This window comes from Lagopus leucura, unplaced genomic scaffold (genome assembly GCF_019238085.1).
Source record: "Lagopus leucura isolate 7727_CA_CO unplaced genomic scaffold, USGS_WTPT01 Super-Scaffold_100016, whole genome shotgun sequence".
Lineage (NCBI taxonomy): Eukaryota > Metazoa > Chordata > Aves > Galliformes > Phasianidae > Lagopus > Lagopus leucura.
The window spans coordinates 15,264,151-15,278,581 of record NW_024962270.1 but is presented as its reverse complement, the minus strand read 5'-3'; the positions used below and the strand labels follow the sequence as shown (position 1 = coordinate 15,278,581).

The window sequence follows — 14,431 nt, the reverse complement described above, 5'->3', positions numbered from 1 at the left end:
AATAGGCTGCGAAGCAGTAAACACACACCTTTTCATTTTCTCAGTTTTTGCCTCTTTCTCTCTGTGTCTTTTGCTTGTATCTGTCAATTCATCGCTGTCTATGTGAAAATCTGCTCCCGGGTGGAGGTACCAGGCGGTGCATCCGATGGCTTCAGTCATAGTGTCGCCCTGGTGTCACAGTGCAGGTCTGTGCTCACCACCTGCCCTCTGCTTCTTTCCTAGGGCTCCTCCTATTATAGGATACTTACCCTTTGAGGTGCTGGGAACGTCAGGGTATGACTACTACCACGCAGATGACCTGGAGCTTCTCGCTAGGTGCCATGAACACTGTAAGTCCATCCACAGTATGCCTATCCGTGATCTCATGTGTTGCTCATCCAAAGCCTTTTGCTGTCATCGCAAAAAGTGTCTCTGTCTGGGAAGGAAGGAAGGAAGGAAAAAAGGCTGTATTAGCAGTGACTCCCTGGGAGCCTGAATCCTTCAGCAGTCACTCAGGGACCCTCTGTCCCCTGTGTATGAGGGCAGTCCTAGTCCTGAGGATGTTGTTGACTGTCACCCTTCCTGGGGACTTTCTGAGAGCCAGAAGAGTCTAATGTCACATGCCACCTGCCCTGGGGCAGAGCGGAGCTGTGGAATGGGGAGAAGGCTCTTCTCCTTCCACCAGCAACATCTGTGGGCACAGAAAGAAGGCCATGGGCTCTTAGCGCAGATTTTTCTCGATGTTGCATCGTTGTGAAAGTCTGTCCAGTTCTGTCTGATGTGGGAACACCAGAGAATGTCCACAGCCTTGGCAGGCCAGCACAGAAGGTGGCAGCAGACATGGTACAGTGCTCATTGGTGTGGATCTCCAGCCAGAAGGGTGCAAGAGGAGCTTTCTCCCAAAGACTGTATTTTTCCATTTTGTTGCACCCACCTCAGAATCAGATGCTGAACAAGAATTGAGTCTTCCTACTGGATTGAAGTGCCAAGAAATGAAATGTAATGACGCAATTCGTAAAATGCATCTTGGTTATCACATTATTTTTTTTTTGAGAAACATTGCTTACAGGTTTCTTGTTAGACCAGCTTGCTTTTGTCTGTCTGCCATTGCTGTTTGGAAGGAGCTCACCAGCAGGGAACAAAGCTGCCCCAGGCAGCAGGGCGGTGTGGGAGCTGCCATGCGGTGCTGGCAGTGTGATGCCAGGGCTCCAAGCAGCTCCATGACTCCCAGCACTCTTCAGCTCTCAGCTGCAATGTCCAAACCTCTGCTACTGCCCCTCCACCTCAGACACATTTGAGATGCTAAAGGGCCTAGCAGAGAGCTAGAGAAAATTACTTTCGGAGAGAATCTGTTTGTGGCTTACGTCTGTGCTTGCCACTGATCTGTCATTATGTTCTAGAGGCATGTTTGCTCAGCACAACTGCAGAAACGGATCTTTTAGATTCACTGTTCAGACAGGTGAGGTCAGGTGCTGGTGAATGACTTCCAGGAGTTGCTGCATGACACCTTGGACAGGACCAAGTGCTGGGCAGTCAGCAGCCTGGTACGTCAGCCAGAAGGCCTTCTCTACATGCTCCTTTTGAAGCACATCCTCATTAATGGGATGGCTGAGAAAGACAGCCCTGGCAGTTAGCAAAGCAGAGTTTGTAAGAGTGCCCGTGTCCCCGTGGCTGGACAGGCTCCTGGCTGGCAGGTTGGCTGCCGTGGGCTGGCATCCCATCCCACCCGCTGTGAAGTGCAATGGGTTTGCTTCAACCACATTTTTATTTCACTTTGCGTTAATTATGGGTATTTTAAGTGAGCGTGTTTCATTTTGTACTGCCAGCAGTATGGGAGCAATTAAAGTGGTTATTTAATGTAGTTTCCCTTGTTATGTTCCTGCTATATTGCAGCACCTGTGATTTTTCTGGACGTGCTCTGATATATACTCCAGTAGTCTGTTGCATTCAGTAGTCTGTTGCACACAGCTCTCAGTGTGACTCCTAATTTCCACCACCATATTATTTGTGCCATTATTAGGATCAAGCCCACCGTCTCTGAAATACATCTTCATCTATTTCTGAAAGGCCAATACTTTGTTTAAAGGATATTACTTATGCTTATTACTTTCAGAGAAGCCCACTAATTAGTTGAAGAGATATAACCAGTTATAGAGTTGTGCCAATTAGTAGTTACAAGAAAAATTTCTAAATACTAAAGTGCACTCTTGTGGAAGTTGTGGAAGTTGGTAGCAGGAAAGAACCCAAAGGAAAGCTGTTGCGTGGCTGTGTGCCTGTCAAGCTTACAAAGCCACAAGAGCAGCATTAGTGTGGTAGCAAGGCTGGGGCTGAGCATTTCTTCTAATCACCTTTGCACCTTGAGCTTTCTGTAGGTCGTTTGCTGTAATGTCCTTTCCTTTTGTTTACCAGTGATGCAATTTGGAAAAGGCAAGTCGTGTTACTACCGGTTCCTGACCAAGGGCCAGCAGTGGATCTGGCTGCAGACACACTACTATATCACCTACCACCAATGGAATTCCAAGCCCGAGTTCATCGTGTGCACTCACCTGGTAGTTAGGTAGGAGCAAGCACCAAGCACTTTAAAGTATGTGCTCCGTGTCCTGGTCCATTATGTTTTCCGGCCCTGTTTTGTGTAAGCCAAATATTTGCTGCGTGCATTGGCATGCTAAATGGTATGCAATTGTAGAAAGCTATTACGACAGGGAACCTGGGGAAAAGCATCGTGTGTTTTCACCACGCTTTGGCAGCTGGGCCTGAAAGCCACCACTGTCCATGTCCGTCAGACTGCCACCAGCAGTGACATGGCAGGACGAGGAGCTGAAGCTTTAACAGTCAGATGACTCTGTGGGTGTAAATGGTAGGTTGTAAATTTACCAAATGTAAATTGGTTGCAGAGCTGCTCTCCATCATATTTGAAAAGTCATGGCTGTCAGGTGAGGTCTCGGATGATTGGAGGAAGGGTCACATCGCTCCCATTTATAAGAAAGGGAGCAAGGAGGATGCAGGGAACTACAGGCTGGTACATCTCACCTCTGTGCCTGGGAAGGTCATGGAACAGATCCTCTTGGCCAGCACAGCTTCACCAGGGGAAGGTCATGCTTAACCAATCTGGTGGCCATCTATGATGGACTGACAGCGTTGGTGGACAAGGGACAGGCGACCAGTGTCATTTACCTGGACTTAAGCAAGGCCTTTCACATGGTCCCCTACCACATCCTCATGTCCAAATTGGAGGGATGTGGATTTGATGGGTGGCATTGGTTGAAAGGCCGCAGACAGAGGCCGGTTTGTCCAGGTGGAGGCTGGTAATGAGTGGCGTCCCTCAGGGCTCTGTCTTGGGACTGGTGCTCTGTACCATCTTCATCAGTGACATTGAATTCAGTGCACCCTCAGCAAGTCTGCTGATGACACCAAGCTGAGTGGTGCGGTTGTCACGGTGGAAGGAAGGGAAGCCATTCAGAGGGACCTCAGCAGGCTTGAAAGGTGGGCCTGGGTGAACCTGATGAGGTTCAACACAGCACAGTGCAAGGTTTGGCACTTGGGCCACAGGAATACCAGGCATCCATACAGACTGGAAGGAGCTCCTTGAGAGCAGCCCTGCAGAGAAGGACCTGGGGATCCTGATGGATGAAAAACTGAACGTGAGCCAGCAGTGTGCATTGCAGCTCGGAAAGCAAATGGGATCCTGGGCTCCATCAGAAGAGGGGTGGCCAGCAGGGACAGGGAGGTGATTGTGCCTCCCTACTCTGCTCTTGTGAGGCCCCATCCTGCAGCACTGTGTCCAGGTCTGGAGCCCCCAGTACCAGAAAGACAGGGAGCTGTTGGAGAGGGTCCAGAGGAGGCCACAGAGATGATCAGGGGACTGGAGCACCTCCTCTACAAAGACAGGCTGAGGGAGCTGGGCTTGTTCAGCCTGGAGAAGAGAAGGCTGGGGGGTGACCTCATTGCAGCCTGCAGTACCTAAAGGGAGCCTGCAAACAGGAGGGGAATCAACTCTTTGAAAGGGGAGATGACAGCAGGACAAGGGGAAATGGTTGGAAGTTGAGGGAGGGAAGATTGAGGTTGGATGTCAGGGGGAAGTTCTTTACTATGAGAGTGGTGAGGTGCTGGAACAGCTGCCCAGAGAGGCTGTGATGCCCCGTCCATCCCTGGAGGTGTTCAAGGCCAGGTTGGATGGGGCCCTGGGCAGCCTGGGCTGCTGTGAAATGTGGAGGTTGGTGGCCCTGCCTGTGGCGGGGGGTTGGAGCTTCATGATCCTTGAGGTCCCTTCCAACTCGAGCCATTCTGTGATTCTGTGTGAAATGGGGTGATACATCTCCTACCAAACCTTTGTCCAGAGCATTAGGTACTCAGGCAGGAAGGTGGCTGCTGTCCTGCTGGCCGTGTTCCTTGCCCACGGCAGCACCCAGGAGCCCTGCAGCGCGCTCGGCTGCAGACTTGGTGGCAGAGCTGGGCTGGAATGAGCTGAGCTGTGCGAGGGACCTGCTGCCTCCCTCTGTCAGCACACAGCAGTGCTCAGAGCACAGGTGTATTTGCTGAAGGGATTGAAGAAATAGTGACGTTCTGATTTGATCTGTTAACCTGAGTCAGGTTGTTGCTCAGTGCATCTTTCCTGAAGAATCCATTTCCTTAGGAATCAAGTTGTTGTGATTTTTTTTTTTCTGCTCCCCCTTTTTCCTGTCAAACATTTGGAAGAGAAAGCACAAATGAAATGGAAATCTTTCCCACGTTCAGAAGCATAGACTGACGGCACCCTGTACACAGGTGTTGGTGTTTGAGACGCTGGTATAAACTACACATAGAGTGCTATTTTAAGCAAACATCAGATGGAGCAATTACTTCTGGGCTGCATTGCTTCTGCCACGCTTCAGGCAGTTGAGCTGTGCTTCAGGCCCTGCCTTTATTGTGCAGGGACCCACACTGCTGTAAGTAAGCTCAGCTCAGCAGTGCCTCTTGCTCCCCACAAAGGTTTCACCCGTTCACATCTCAGGAGTCCTAATTCTGACACCACAACTGCTCAGAGCCCTTACGACGTTCTCTCCAATATATCCCAGGGTGAATCATGTAGCATTGTTTGCTGTAAATATAATTTAAGAGGAAAAAATAATAAGGGGAGCAAATACAGACTTTTAGAGGCATGATGGTTTAATTTTGTTTATTGTTTTTATTAGTTATGCAGAAGTCCGAGCTGAAAAAAGGCGAGACCTTGGCCTCGAAGAGTCATCAATTGAACTGGCATCCTCTTCTATAAAGGTACTGCGTCTCTTCACAGTTGGATGAAATGGATATGAAATGGCCACCTCTTACCAATCTTAGCAGGTTACCTGTTCTTCCTTCTCCCACATTCCCTTCTCCTTCCAAGTCTTTGCCAGGGCTATGACTCAAACAGGTGCTCAGGAGTCATACGCTGCATGGCTCTAAGCAATCCCATCTTGGTGTGTGCATGCAGCTGCAAATCCAGAGTTTGCATTGCCAATGCTCAGCTTTTCCATGTCCTTCTGAGAGCAGGGCAGTACCACCATACACCTGTTTGCTTCATGCTGGCTTGGCACTGATACTCAGACAAAGATTGGATGTACAGGGAAAACAATGCATTGGTTCTTATTCCAGATTTCAGCTCTATTTGCACCATTTGCAGGAATGTGACCAGAGCAGTAATTTTCATGGCTTGAATCAGTCTGGCATCCCAACATGCCTGCCCAATTAACAAGGTCATTTCAATTCCTTTCAAATTCCTCCTCTCAATAATTTACAGATAGGACTGATAATCAAAGCCACTCTGTGAGCATTGTTGTTGTAATTATCATTCCATTAGCCTTACTACTCTTCAGCCATTATTTCATAGAAATTACTTATAGGATGCTCTGTGGGCACTGTCCCAGAGCCCTTTTGTGCTGGAGCAGAGGCCATCTTGCTAGCAGCTTCTCTCACTACAGCACACTGCTGTAATTTTGCCCTTCCCATATGATAGCAGCGATGTTTTTCTGCAGCCATGAAGCTACATCTGCTGGTGCAAGGCAGTGGGAGGAGCAGTAGGGCAATTGCACCCATTGCTTGCTCTTTGGAAAGGAGTGGGGAGCTCCTGGGTAGGCACGGGGAGGGTGACAGCACGGACAGCATGGTCAGCACATCCTGCAGTGAAACAGTCGTGCTGTGGGCTCTTAGCCATAAACCAGCTGCCATCTGTTGTTTTGGTGACAGCTCCAGAGCCACACAAATGCACTAGGTTTGGCTGTTCCCACTGGGATACGTGGGCTGGGAGGGTAAAGTCATCAGGATGACCATCGAGAAGAGAGCCTGGGGTCAGCTGCAGGGGGCTGGCAGCACCACGCTGTTATTTCCCCCCCTCTCATGTGCTTCTTTCCCTGCAGAGCCACGGCAGCTACCTAGAGGTGGGCCGCTGTGGCAGCAGCCAAGATGCCAGCCGGGAGGGAATGTCGCTGTCGTCCCACAGCTCCCGCCGCTCCTCTCACACCGCGCTCTCCGACTCTGCCTGTAGGTGCCCGGTTCGGTGGGAGAGTGAGGGGCAGGGCACCCTCCCACGTCTGGGGTCGGGTGAGGGGCTTCCACCAGCTGGGACTGAGTCAGGGAGAGGCGCTCAGCTTCAGCACTGACACGCCGTGGTGCCGTGTCCTGCATCGGCCTCGTGGGAGCAGGGGTGGCCGGGCACAGCTCTGCTGCAGTGTGACAGCAAAGCTTCTCTTTTCCAGCCACCTCGTCCATGCGACACACCGACACCAGCACTTCCACCCGGCCGGCGGTGCCAGAGAAGGCAGCCCTGCGGCTGGCGGCGGCTGGAAGCGCTCAGGTCGGTGCTGCTGAAGGGAGCAGATGGCAGGCCTTGGTCTAACTGTCGGAGGGGTCTGATCCTCAGCTCCGGCTGTGTGGGGCCTGGGCTGGGATTTCCTGGGGCCGTAGCAGGGGTGAAGAGAGCTGCTGGATGCACCGCAGCTGCCCGCTGTCTTGGGTTCCTTGTTCCTCCAGGCCAAGTTTTATCTCCCAACACGTCTCTTGGGTCTGAACATATTAAAAGGCTTTAGTCCAGACACAGATGGTGACACTGAGGGTCTGCTATCAATTAGCAGCGGGCATATAGGAGCTCAAGTTCCTTCTTACTCACCCTCAGCCTACGCGTGAAGCTTTCAGGCTTCCCACACTCGTTTCATCACCAGGGCTGTGTGGCCAGCAGCAGCTCATACTGTGCCCACTCGGCACTAGAGGTGCTGGAGACCTCCAATAAAGCAAAGTTTTCATTTTTAGGCTATAGCAACGCCTCCAGCCACGGGTGAACACCTCCCTCAGCAGCCAGCGGTCCCCTCCCAGCAGGCTGTGATGGTACGTGGAGTGATGAGCCCCTGCCCCAAGCTGGGTGGGAGGGAAGGGGTTGTGCTGGGGCTGTGTGATAAGCATGAGGGCTGGGCCCTTGCACCCAGCCAAGCTGGGATGCTGAAAGCATAGGTTAAAGGAAGTCTCAGACCTGTCAAACTGCTTGGGGCTGCTGAAGACTCATCTGTGTTGTTAGCAGCTGGCACAGGCTGATACAACACAACAGTGTTATGGCGCTGATAGAAGAAGGGGGTGATGTGACAGATCTGAGATAGGCCAAAAAAAGAAAAGAGAGACAGAAAAAAAATGGCAATTATAGCTCATAGCTAGTCTGGTATTCCGGTAACCTGCCTGCCTTGTACAAAAGCATCACGATGAATGTGTGCAGTGGGGCCAGCCCAAGCCAATGCTCTCTCTCTGCCCTGCAGCCTGTGTACCACTTCCCAGCCCCGCTGGGCATGATGCACCAGCTGAAGGAGCAGCTGGAGGAGAGGACACGCATTCTGCAAGCGGACATCAAAACGCAGCAGGAGGAGCTGCATGTCATCAAGGAGCAGCTCCAGCTGGTGCAGGACTCCAACTTGCAGGTACCACTTCCCTGCCCCCAGAGCGTGCTTTTCCTTGGAGCATGCAGATCTGCGACAGTTATCTGCAGCATAAGCATTTGGAAATGAGCTCTGGATGAATGCACAGTGTTGCCTCAGTCGTAGGGGTAGCTGGCAAGGTGTCTCCTGAGGGATAGTTGCCATCGGTGGCTGCTTAATGATGGAGTCATGATTTAGGAAAACAACCCCAAGGAAGGGGTCAGGTTGGTCAGAGCTCACCCTGCACGGTGATCCCAGTGGTTAATGCCATTTGTGCCATCCCACAACGTGTGACAGGGATAACAGCACCAGGCAGTCGTGGCTCTGAATGTCTGAGCAGCCCATCCTCCCAGCTCACTGTGCTGCCGGGTTTGCAGGTGCGGTGCCTGCGTGCTGACAGAGGCTGCTAGGGGCAGGAGGGTCTCCCGGCAGCGAGGAGCCCAGCAGAGCTCCTTTGGGAGCCCCGCCAGCTGCACCCCTCATACAGGGCAGGAGCCTACAGAACCCCTATTTTCTAGCAAAGCCCAAGCACCATCTAGTGGCAGTTGCCGAGCAAGGGCTGTCTTATATCCCTCCCGATGTGTAACGCACCCGTGCCTCTCTTCTCCTTAAAGATGCTGATGCAGCAGCCGATCCCACTGGTCTTCAACAGCGCGCAGCGTCAGAGCCCACGGAGAGCCCCGCCTCCATCCCGGCAGCCCAGCACCAAGAAGGCCCCACAGCCGGGCCCCATGGCCAAGCGCTACGGGGGTCCCCCTGCGTCCACCCCGCGCCTGTTCCTCAGGGAGCCCTGCAGCACTCCCTCCCAGGTGCCTGGCTGTGCTCACACGTGGGCAGGTGGCACAGAGCGTTTCGTGGTTGTCAGAGGGGAATTCGTTTCCGGCAGAGAAGTCTTGGAAGGCAGCTGTGATGAATGAGCTTAGCCTCACTGGGTCTACATTTACAGTATAGAATCACAGAATAGTTTAGGTTGGAAAAGGACCTTGCAGCCACCCCTGCTGTGTGCTGGCTGCCCCTTCTCCCCATCTCAGGCTGTCCAGGACCCACTCAGTTCAACCTGGGGCACCTCCAGGGATGGGCGCCCACAGCTCCATCAGCAGTGCCGGGGGCCTCATTGCCCTCTGCATAAAGAATATCTTACTCATATGCAACCTAAATCTCCCCTCTTTTAATTTGAAGCCATTACTCCCTGCCCTGACACTGCACTCACTCACAAATCCTCCCTCCCCAGCTCTCCTGCAGGCCCCAGGAGGTACTGGAAGGCTATAATGTCTCCCCAGAACCTTATTTAGATGAAAGAATTCCTCCCACAGCTAAGGATCATAGAAGGGTGACAAATGCCAACAAGGTGTTTGTGCTCATAGACATATTCCATTCTTACCACTTCACTCAGGGAGAACTTCAGTTGTTCTGTGTCTTTTTCTCAGTTTGAAGCTTTTGTTCTAGCTGCATTACTGAGGGCTTCAGAACCTGATCTGTGCATCTGTACCTGCATTTCAGGTACCACAGCAGCAGCAGCACCTAATGCGAGGAAACCAAGCCCAGCCAACATGTCTGCCAGGGCAGACGAGCATTTCAGTGCCCCTCTACAACAACCCCACGGTGTTTTCGCAAGCACATCCCATCACAGTGGCTGCACAGCTGCCAACTGATGTTAGTGAAAGGCAGATGCAGTCTGACTACAGCCAGGACAGGAGCCTCAGGTAAGAGCTGGAACTATTCTCCCAGCCCTGTCTTGCTTGCTCCGGAGTTCTGTTTTTTCCAGCCAGGATGAGGTCTGTGACAAAAACATTATTCTTTTGTACAAAACTGTAAACTGCCCCAAAATATGCAACTGCCTTTCAGGAAGGGGTCTGCAGGCACTGTCTCTGGGGTCCAGGCACTGCAAAATACTCTCTAAAGGAGCAGCATAACTATGTGAGCTAGAGATCTCACCATCTGAAAAATGTGTTTCTGTCATGGAAGGTGTGGCAAGTTTCAGCCCACCTCCATGGGTGATGAGAAGCATCCTATTGCACTGGCTTTTTTTCCGAGGAGGATCAGTGCTACTTCGCATGCTTTCAGTGAGGGCTTACAGGACTTGTTCCTAGAGGTTGGCAGCCAGCAGTCTGGACTTGGCCTGCCCTGACTGCCCCCTCTTTTTCCTCACCACAGGATGCTGCTGGATCAGTCCATCCAGGTCATGGTGCCCACTGCCAATGGCAGCACCCAGCCCACACCGAGCAGCGCCAGCAGGCAGCCAGGGAAGTGAGTCCTTGCTCGTCCCTGCTCCTACGTGGTGTTGTAGCAGGGTGCTGCTTCGTGGCTCCAGAAATTACTTTGAAAAACCTGCGTATGATCACATGAAAACAAACCAGATTTAAAGGAAACAAAATCTAAGCTAGTCAGGAGAAGAAGTAATGAGAATATGTACTTCTTTTAATTGCAAAGAACTCCTAATTACAGTTTTTTGAAAAGTGTTCCTAACTGTTTGCTGGCTTTTGCAAAGCATCAAGTGCTTGGTCAAGTCACAGAGATGTACAACCTTACATCTCTGATTCCCTGCGGTTCCAGTCAGGAATGCTTAGTGGGAGAGGGACTTTCGTGTGGGATTTGGCACAGTTGGACAAGTCCTGTTGCTCTGATTCCTGCAGCATTGGGCAGCCAAGCCAGGGTTGGGTTCTCACACTGGATTTTCTTCCCTGTGGCAGATTCGTGGCAGAGCAGCAGCCCTTGCCTCCCACCACGCAGATGCAGCCCATCAGTGGCAGCACGGTGCGGCCCCCCGCCCCCTCACCTGTGTTCTCCCCATCCGTGATGCTCCCCCATGGCAGCTTCATGGCCCACCCCGGCAGCACCCCGCTGCACCTCCACCCCTGGCCACAGCAGCAGGTTCAGCAGCACCGTCTCTACCTTCAGGTAAGGCCTGTGTGCAGGGCTGGGGTGGGATCTGGGGAAGAAATGGTAGCTGGCCACGATTACACCTGAGCTGTGCACTCGTGTGCCTTCCATCCCCGCTATATCTGCGTGTGCCTCTGTGCACAGCATTTCCAACCTGACTTGGTACCCAGTTTCAAGGCTGTATTTCCAAGCCCAGCTGTCCCTTAGCAAGCAGAAGACAGAGCCAGGCCTTCAATTATGATGTATTATTCAGAGGGCCTGGGGTGGGAATCCCACTGTGGAAGCAATGGGCGATAAGAGATTGGTCCCCTTGAAAAGGGTTCTTATCAGCTGCAGTCACTGCTTTCTTTCAAGGAAAGGTTGTTTCCCGACACAAAACTCTGGGAAAGGCAGTTCTGTTTTTTCAGTGCATGTTTTCATCAGTGCACGCCAAGTGAACAGGGCTGCCAAGGAGAAGGGCTGTTGAAACTATTAATTAATGAGTGATATGCTCTCCAAGACTTGATGGGTTGGCAGAGGCAAGCTATAGTTGTCCTGGAAAAGATGGTAGAAAACAAGAACAGGGATAGAGCTAGAGTTATGCTGCAGGGCTGCATTTGGAGTGAGAAATAAATTGTTGTTGGAAACATGGACAGGAACTGCTGTAAGCCCTGAGAACAGCAGTGTGGCAGCGTGCAGGAGGTGAAAGCTTTAGTCAGCAGCACGTCGGGCCTCAGTGCCATGGCGCAGTGATGAAGCCTGCTCTGTGGAGCAGCAGCCATAGGGCTGCCTGTCCTGCAGCTGTGCGGCAGGTGCCTGCCAGAGGCCTTCTGCCAGGCTGCCCACAGGGCTGTAGGATGGGGGTCCCAGCACCCCGCCCTACTATTCTGTCCTTCGCTCACCGCTCGGTGGGCGCAGATCACCTTTGGGCTCCGGTACCCCTGCACAACAGCGAGGGAGGGGTGCTGGGTCTGGGCGGCACCGATCGGCTCCCTTCGTGTCGCCCTGCAGATGCAAGGAGCTGAGGCGGTGCCGGGAGGCCCCGGCCCACGTGTGTTCCAGCCAGCCCACCTCCCGCAGCAGAGCCCCCTGAGCTACTTCCTGCACCCGCAGCCGCAGGGCCGCCACGCACAGGGCCAGCCCTGCAACCTGCCTGACCTGCCCGAGATGCAGCTGCCCTGACCCACTGCCGCTCAGACCAGCGACACCCCGCCTCACAGGGCGGGATCTCCGCGGGGCCCCGCTGGGGTCTCCCGTCGGCATCACCGCTCAAAAGAGCCCGTGCGCTGCGAGTCTCGGCCAGGCCTGCCCAGAGGGAGCGCGCCGTGGAGCTGAGGAAGAGGAGGATGCTCACCTGGGGCTCCCGCCCACCGGAGCTGCAGACTCGGTGAGAAGGCTGTGCTTGGGGCAGGGGCCGGGATGCTGCTGCCGGTCGCCGAGCCGTGCCTGCCCGTGCCAGTGCTGGCTGCGGATCTTTGACCTGAGGGGGACAGCCGCCCGGCTGCGGGCAGGTGGCGGAGGTCCCCGTGGGGATGGCGGCGCTGCAGACGAGCCGTGTCCGATCAGGGCCGCGGTGCTGGAAGTCACTGTGATGCCGATCCCAGCGCCCGCAGCGCTCTGCAGGGCTGCCGTGTACATAGCTCGCCTCGCTCTCGTAGGTCCGTTGTGGAGTTTTTCCTTATTTCTATACCTCAACCCCACCGTTTTGTTTTCCGGGAGATTGGATAATGCTGCTAACTTACGTAACACCACTTTTGCCTGAATTTCTTACTGTTGTTAAACCAGCTCACATCACAACCAGTAAGATATTCCTCATCTTTTATTTTGGTTAACAAACGCAGAGAAATTTATATGGTTTTTACTCCCTGTAGCCAAATATTTTTCAGGTTACCTACAAAGAACCTTTACTCTTTCTCCTTTGTCATTCTGTTCTGATCCAGGTGGATGTTGTTGTATATGTTTCTTAACATGAAAACAAACCAACGCAGTAGAACACCATATTGACAGCAAACTTTGTGGTTTTGCTCGGTCAGATTTCAGGCTGACAAACCCGGAACATATACTCACAATGACACAGGCGATGTTACGAGCCCATGGGGTCAGCAATAAAGTGTATTTTTGTAAATTGCCACTTTTTAAGTATATGTTTATATTTATGAATTGAAAACTAGTCTGCTCCTCAGTGGGTGTATAGCTGTGTCCCTACTGTTTGTGTCTTTCCAAAGGAAAAAGGAACTGCTACATTTCTGAGGTGCTGGGGGCTGAGCACTAACTGTGGGCACTGCTGGAGCCCAGACACAGGTGAAGGTGTAGGCTGTTGCTTTCAGCTTTGCAGGCAGGTGGGAGGAAAACGTGCACACGCAGAGGCACGCACTTACAGCAAGGATGCACTATTGTACCCAGTTTATGTCTCAGTGTTGCTGCTGGGAGAAGGCTGCAGCACGGTGGCTGTCCTGCATGTCCCCTTCCACATGCCAGCCCTGTGTGCCTGGGCTCTTATGAGCAGGGCTTGACACAGAAGGGGTTCGCTGCCTTGCAAGGAGAGGAGCTGGGGGCGGTGGGTGTGCAGGATGGGGCTGTGCCCCTCCACAGCCCTGCTGATGGCACTGGGCTGAGCGGTGATGGGGGGAGCTGTGGGGTGGCACGGCTGTCTATCGCTCGCAGCCTCGCGGCAGGGAGCAAGGGAGGTTTGCAAGGATGTTTACACGTGAGATTGGCCTTGCTGAAACAAGCAACCTGAAACATGCACTTTATCACACCCCCTTTTATTTCCAGCACCCACCCCAGCCGCTAGCACAGCCGCTCGTGGGCCTGGTGCCGCCTGGGCAGAGCCGCGTGTGCCGTGGGCCAAAATCCCAGAGCCTCTGCTCAGCCTGCATCCAACCGGGCACGGCAGGCTCAGGGCCGTGGGATTTTTGCCTTAGTTATCACTCGCACTCAAAGAATTAACGACTAAATGAATCTTCTTATTCAGGTGAACTCCTGTTCATTTACCTCGGTGACAGCTACGTCCTGTGTTTTTGGGATCCCTTTGGAATTGAGGGTTGCTGGCGGGTTTGGTTCCCCCCTGGGTGCTGATGAGAGAAGTTGGGCTCCAGCACCAGCGCTCAGTGACAACGTGAGGCTTTCCAGCACACAAGCACCCGTGTGCTAGCACTCTCTCCCTTCATATCTAGACATACAGGTGTGTGTTTGTAATATACATATATATATGTATGTATGTGTGTATCTCTATCTACAGGCCACACAATTCCAGACCTCTGAAAACACAGGCAGCTTTAATTAATAAAGTCTTGCACTTTTAGCATATTTGTACATATAAGCTAAAGCCTGGTGGGTGCAATCAGGCTGGTTTGACAAACACAGCGAAAAATTGACTGTATATATTGTAACATACTCTGTGTAAAAGAAGAAAAATCTTAGAAGTGACTATAAATCTTGGTTTATTTTATATGCTGTCAAATATAGATACATTTATAAATGTTATTATTCTTAAAAGTATTTTGTAATGGGAAAAAGAAAGTGTCTTATGAAGAGTAAAGATTTTATTCTTGTCTTGAATCTATGTCGCTGCACAGCTCTGTTGGATGGGAACCTGTGCATTTTGAGAAGCTTTAAACAGATTATACATGGTATTTTCAAAAAAAAAAAAGAAAAAAAAAAAAAGAAAAAAAGAACAAAGA

The 14,431-nt window shown here is 52.1% G+C and overlaps 1 protein-coding gene across 3 annotated transcripts in view; it reads left to right on the top strand.

Moving 5' to 3' along the window:
- The window catches only part of PASD1 (PAS domain containing repressor 1), a 47,605-nt gene extending 33,174 nt beyond the window's left edge, over positions 1-14,431 (top strand). For all 3 annotated transcript variants that reach the window (XM_042876760.1, XM_042876762.1, XM_042876763.1), the window contains 11 exons: positions 223-329; positions 2,389-2,536; positions 5,151-5,232; positions 6,351-6,474; positions 6,690-6,787; positions 7,240-7,314; positions 7,734-7,892; positions 8,504-8,698; positions 9,390-9,592; positions 10,580-10,787; positions 11,760-14,431. In XM_042876760.1, coding sequence (XP_042732694.1) covers positions 223-329; positions 2,389-2,536; positions 5,151-5,232; positions 6,351-6,474; positions 6,690-6,787; positions 7,240-7,314; positions 7,734-7,892; positions 8,504-8,698; positions 9,390-9,592; positions 10,580-10,787; positions 11,760-11,930 — 1,570 coding nt within the window. In that variant the 3' untranslated portion in view covers positions 11,931-14,431. The remainder of the gene's footprint in view (positions 1-222; positions 330-2,388; positions 2,537-5,150; positions 5,233-6,350; positions 6,475-6,689; positions 6,788-7,239; positions 7,315-7,733; positions 7,893-8,503; positions 8,699-9,389; positions 9,593-10,579; positions 10,788-11,759) is intronic.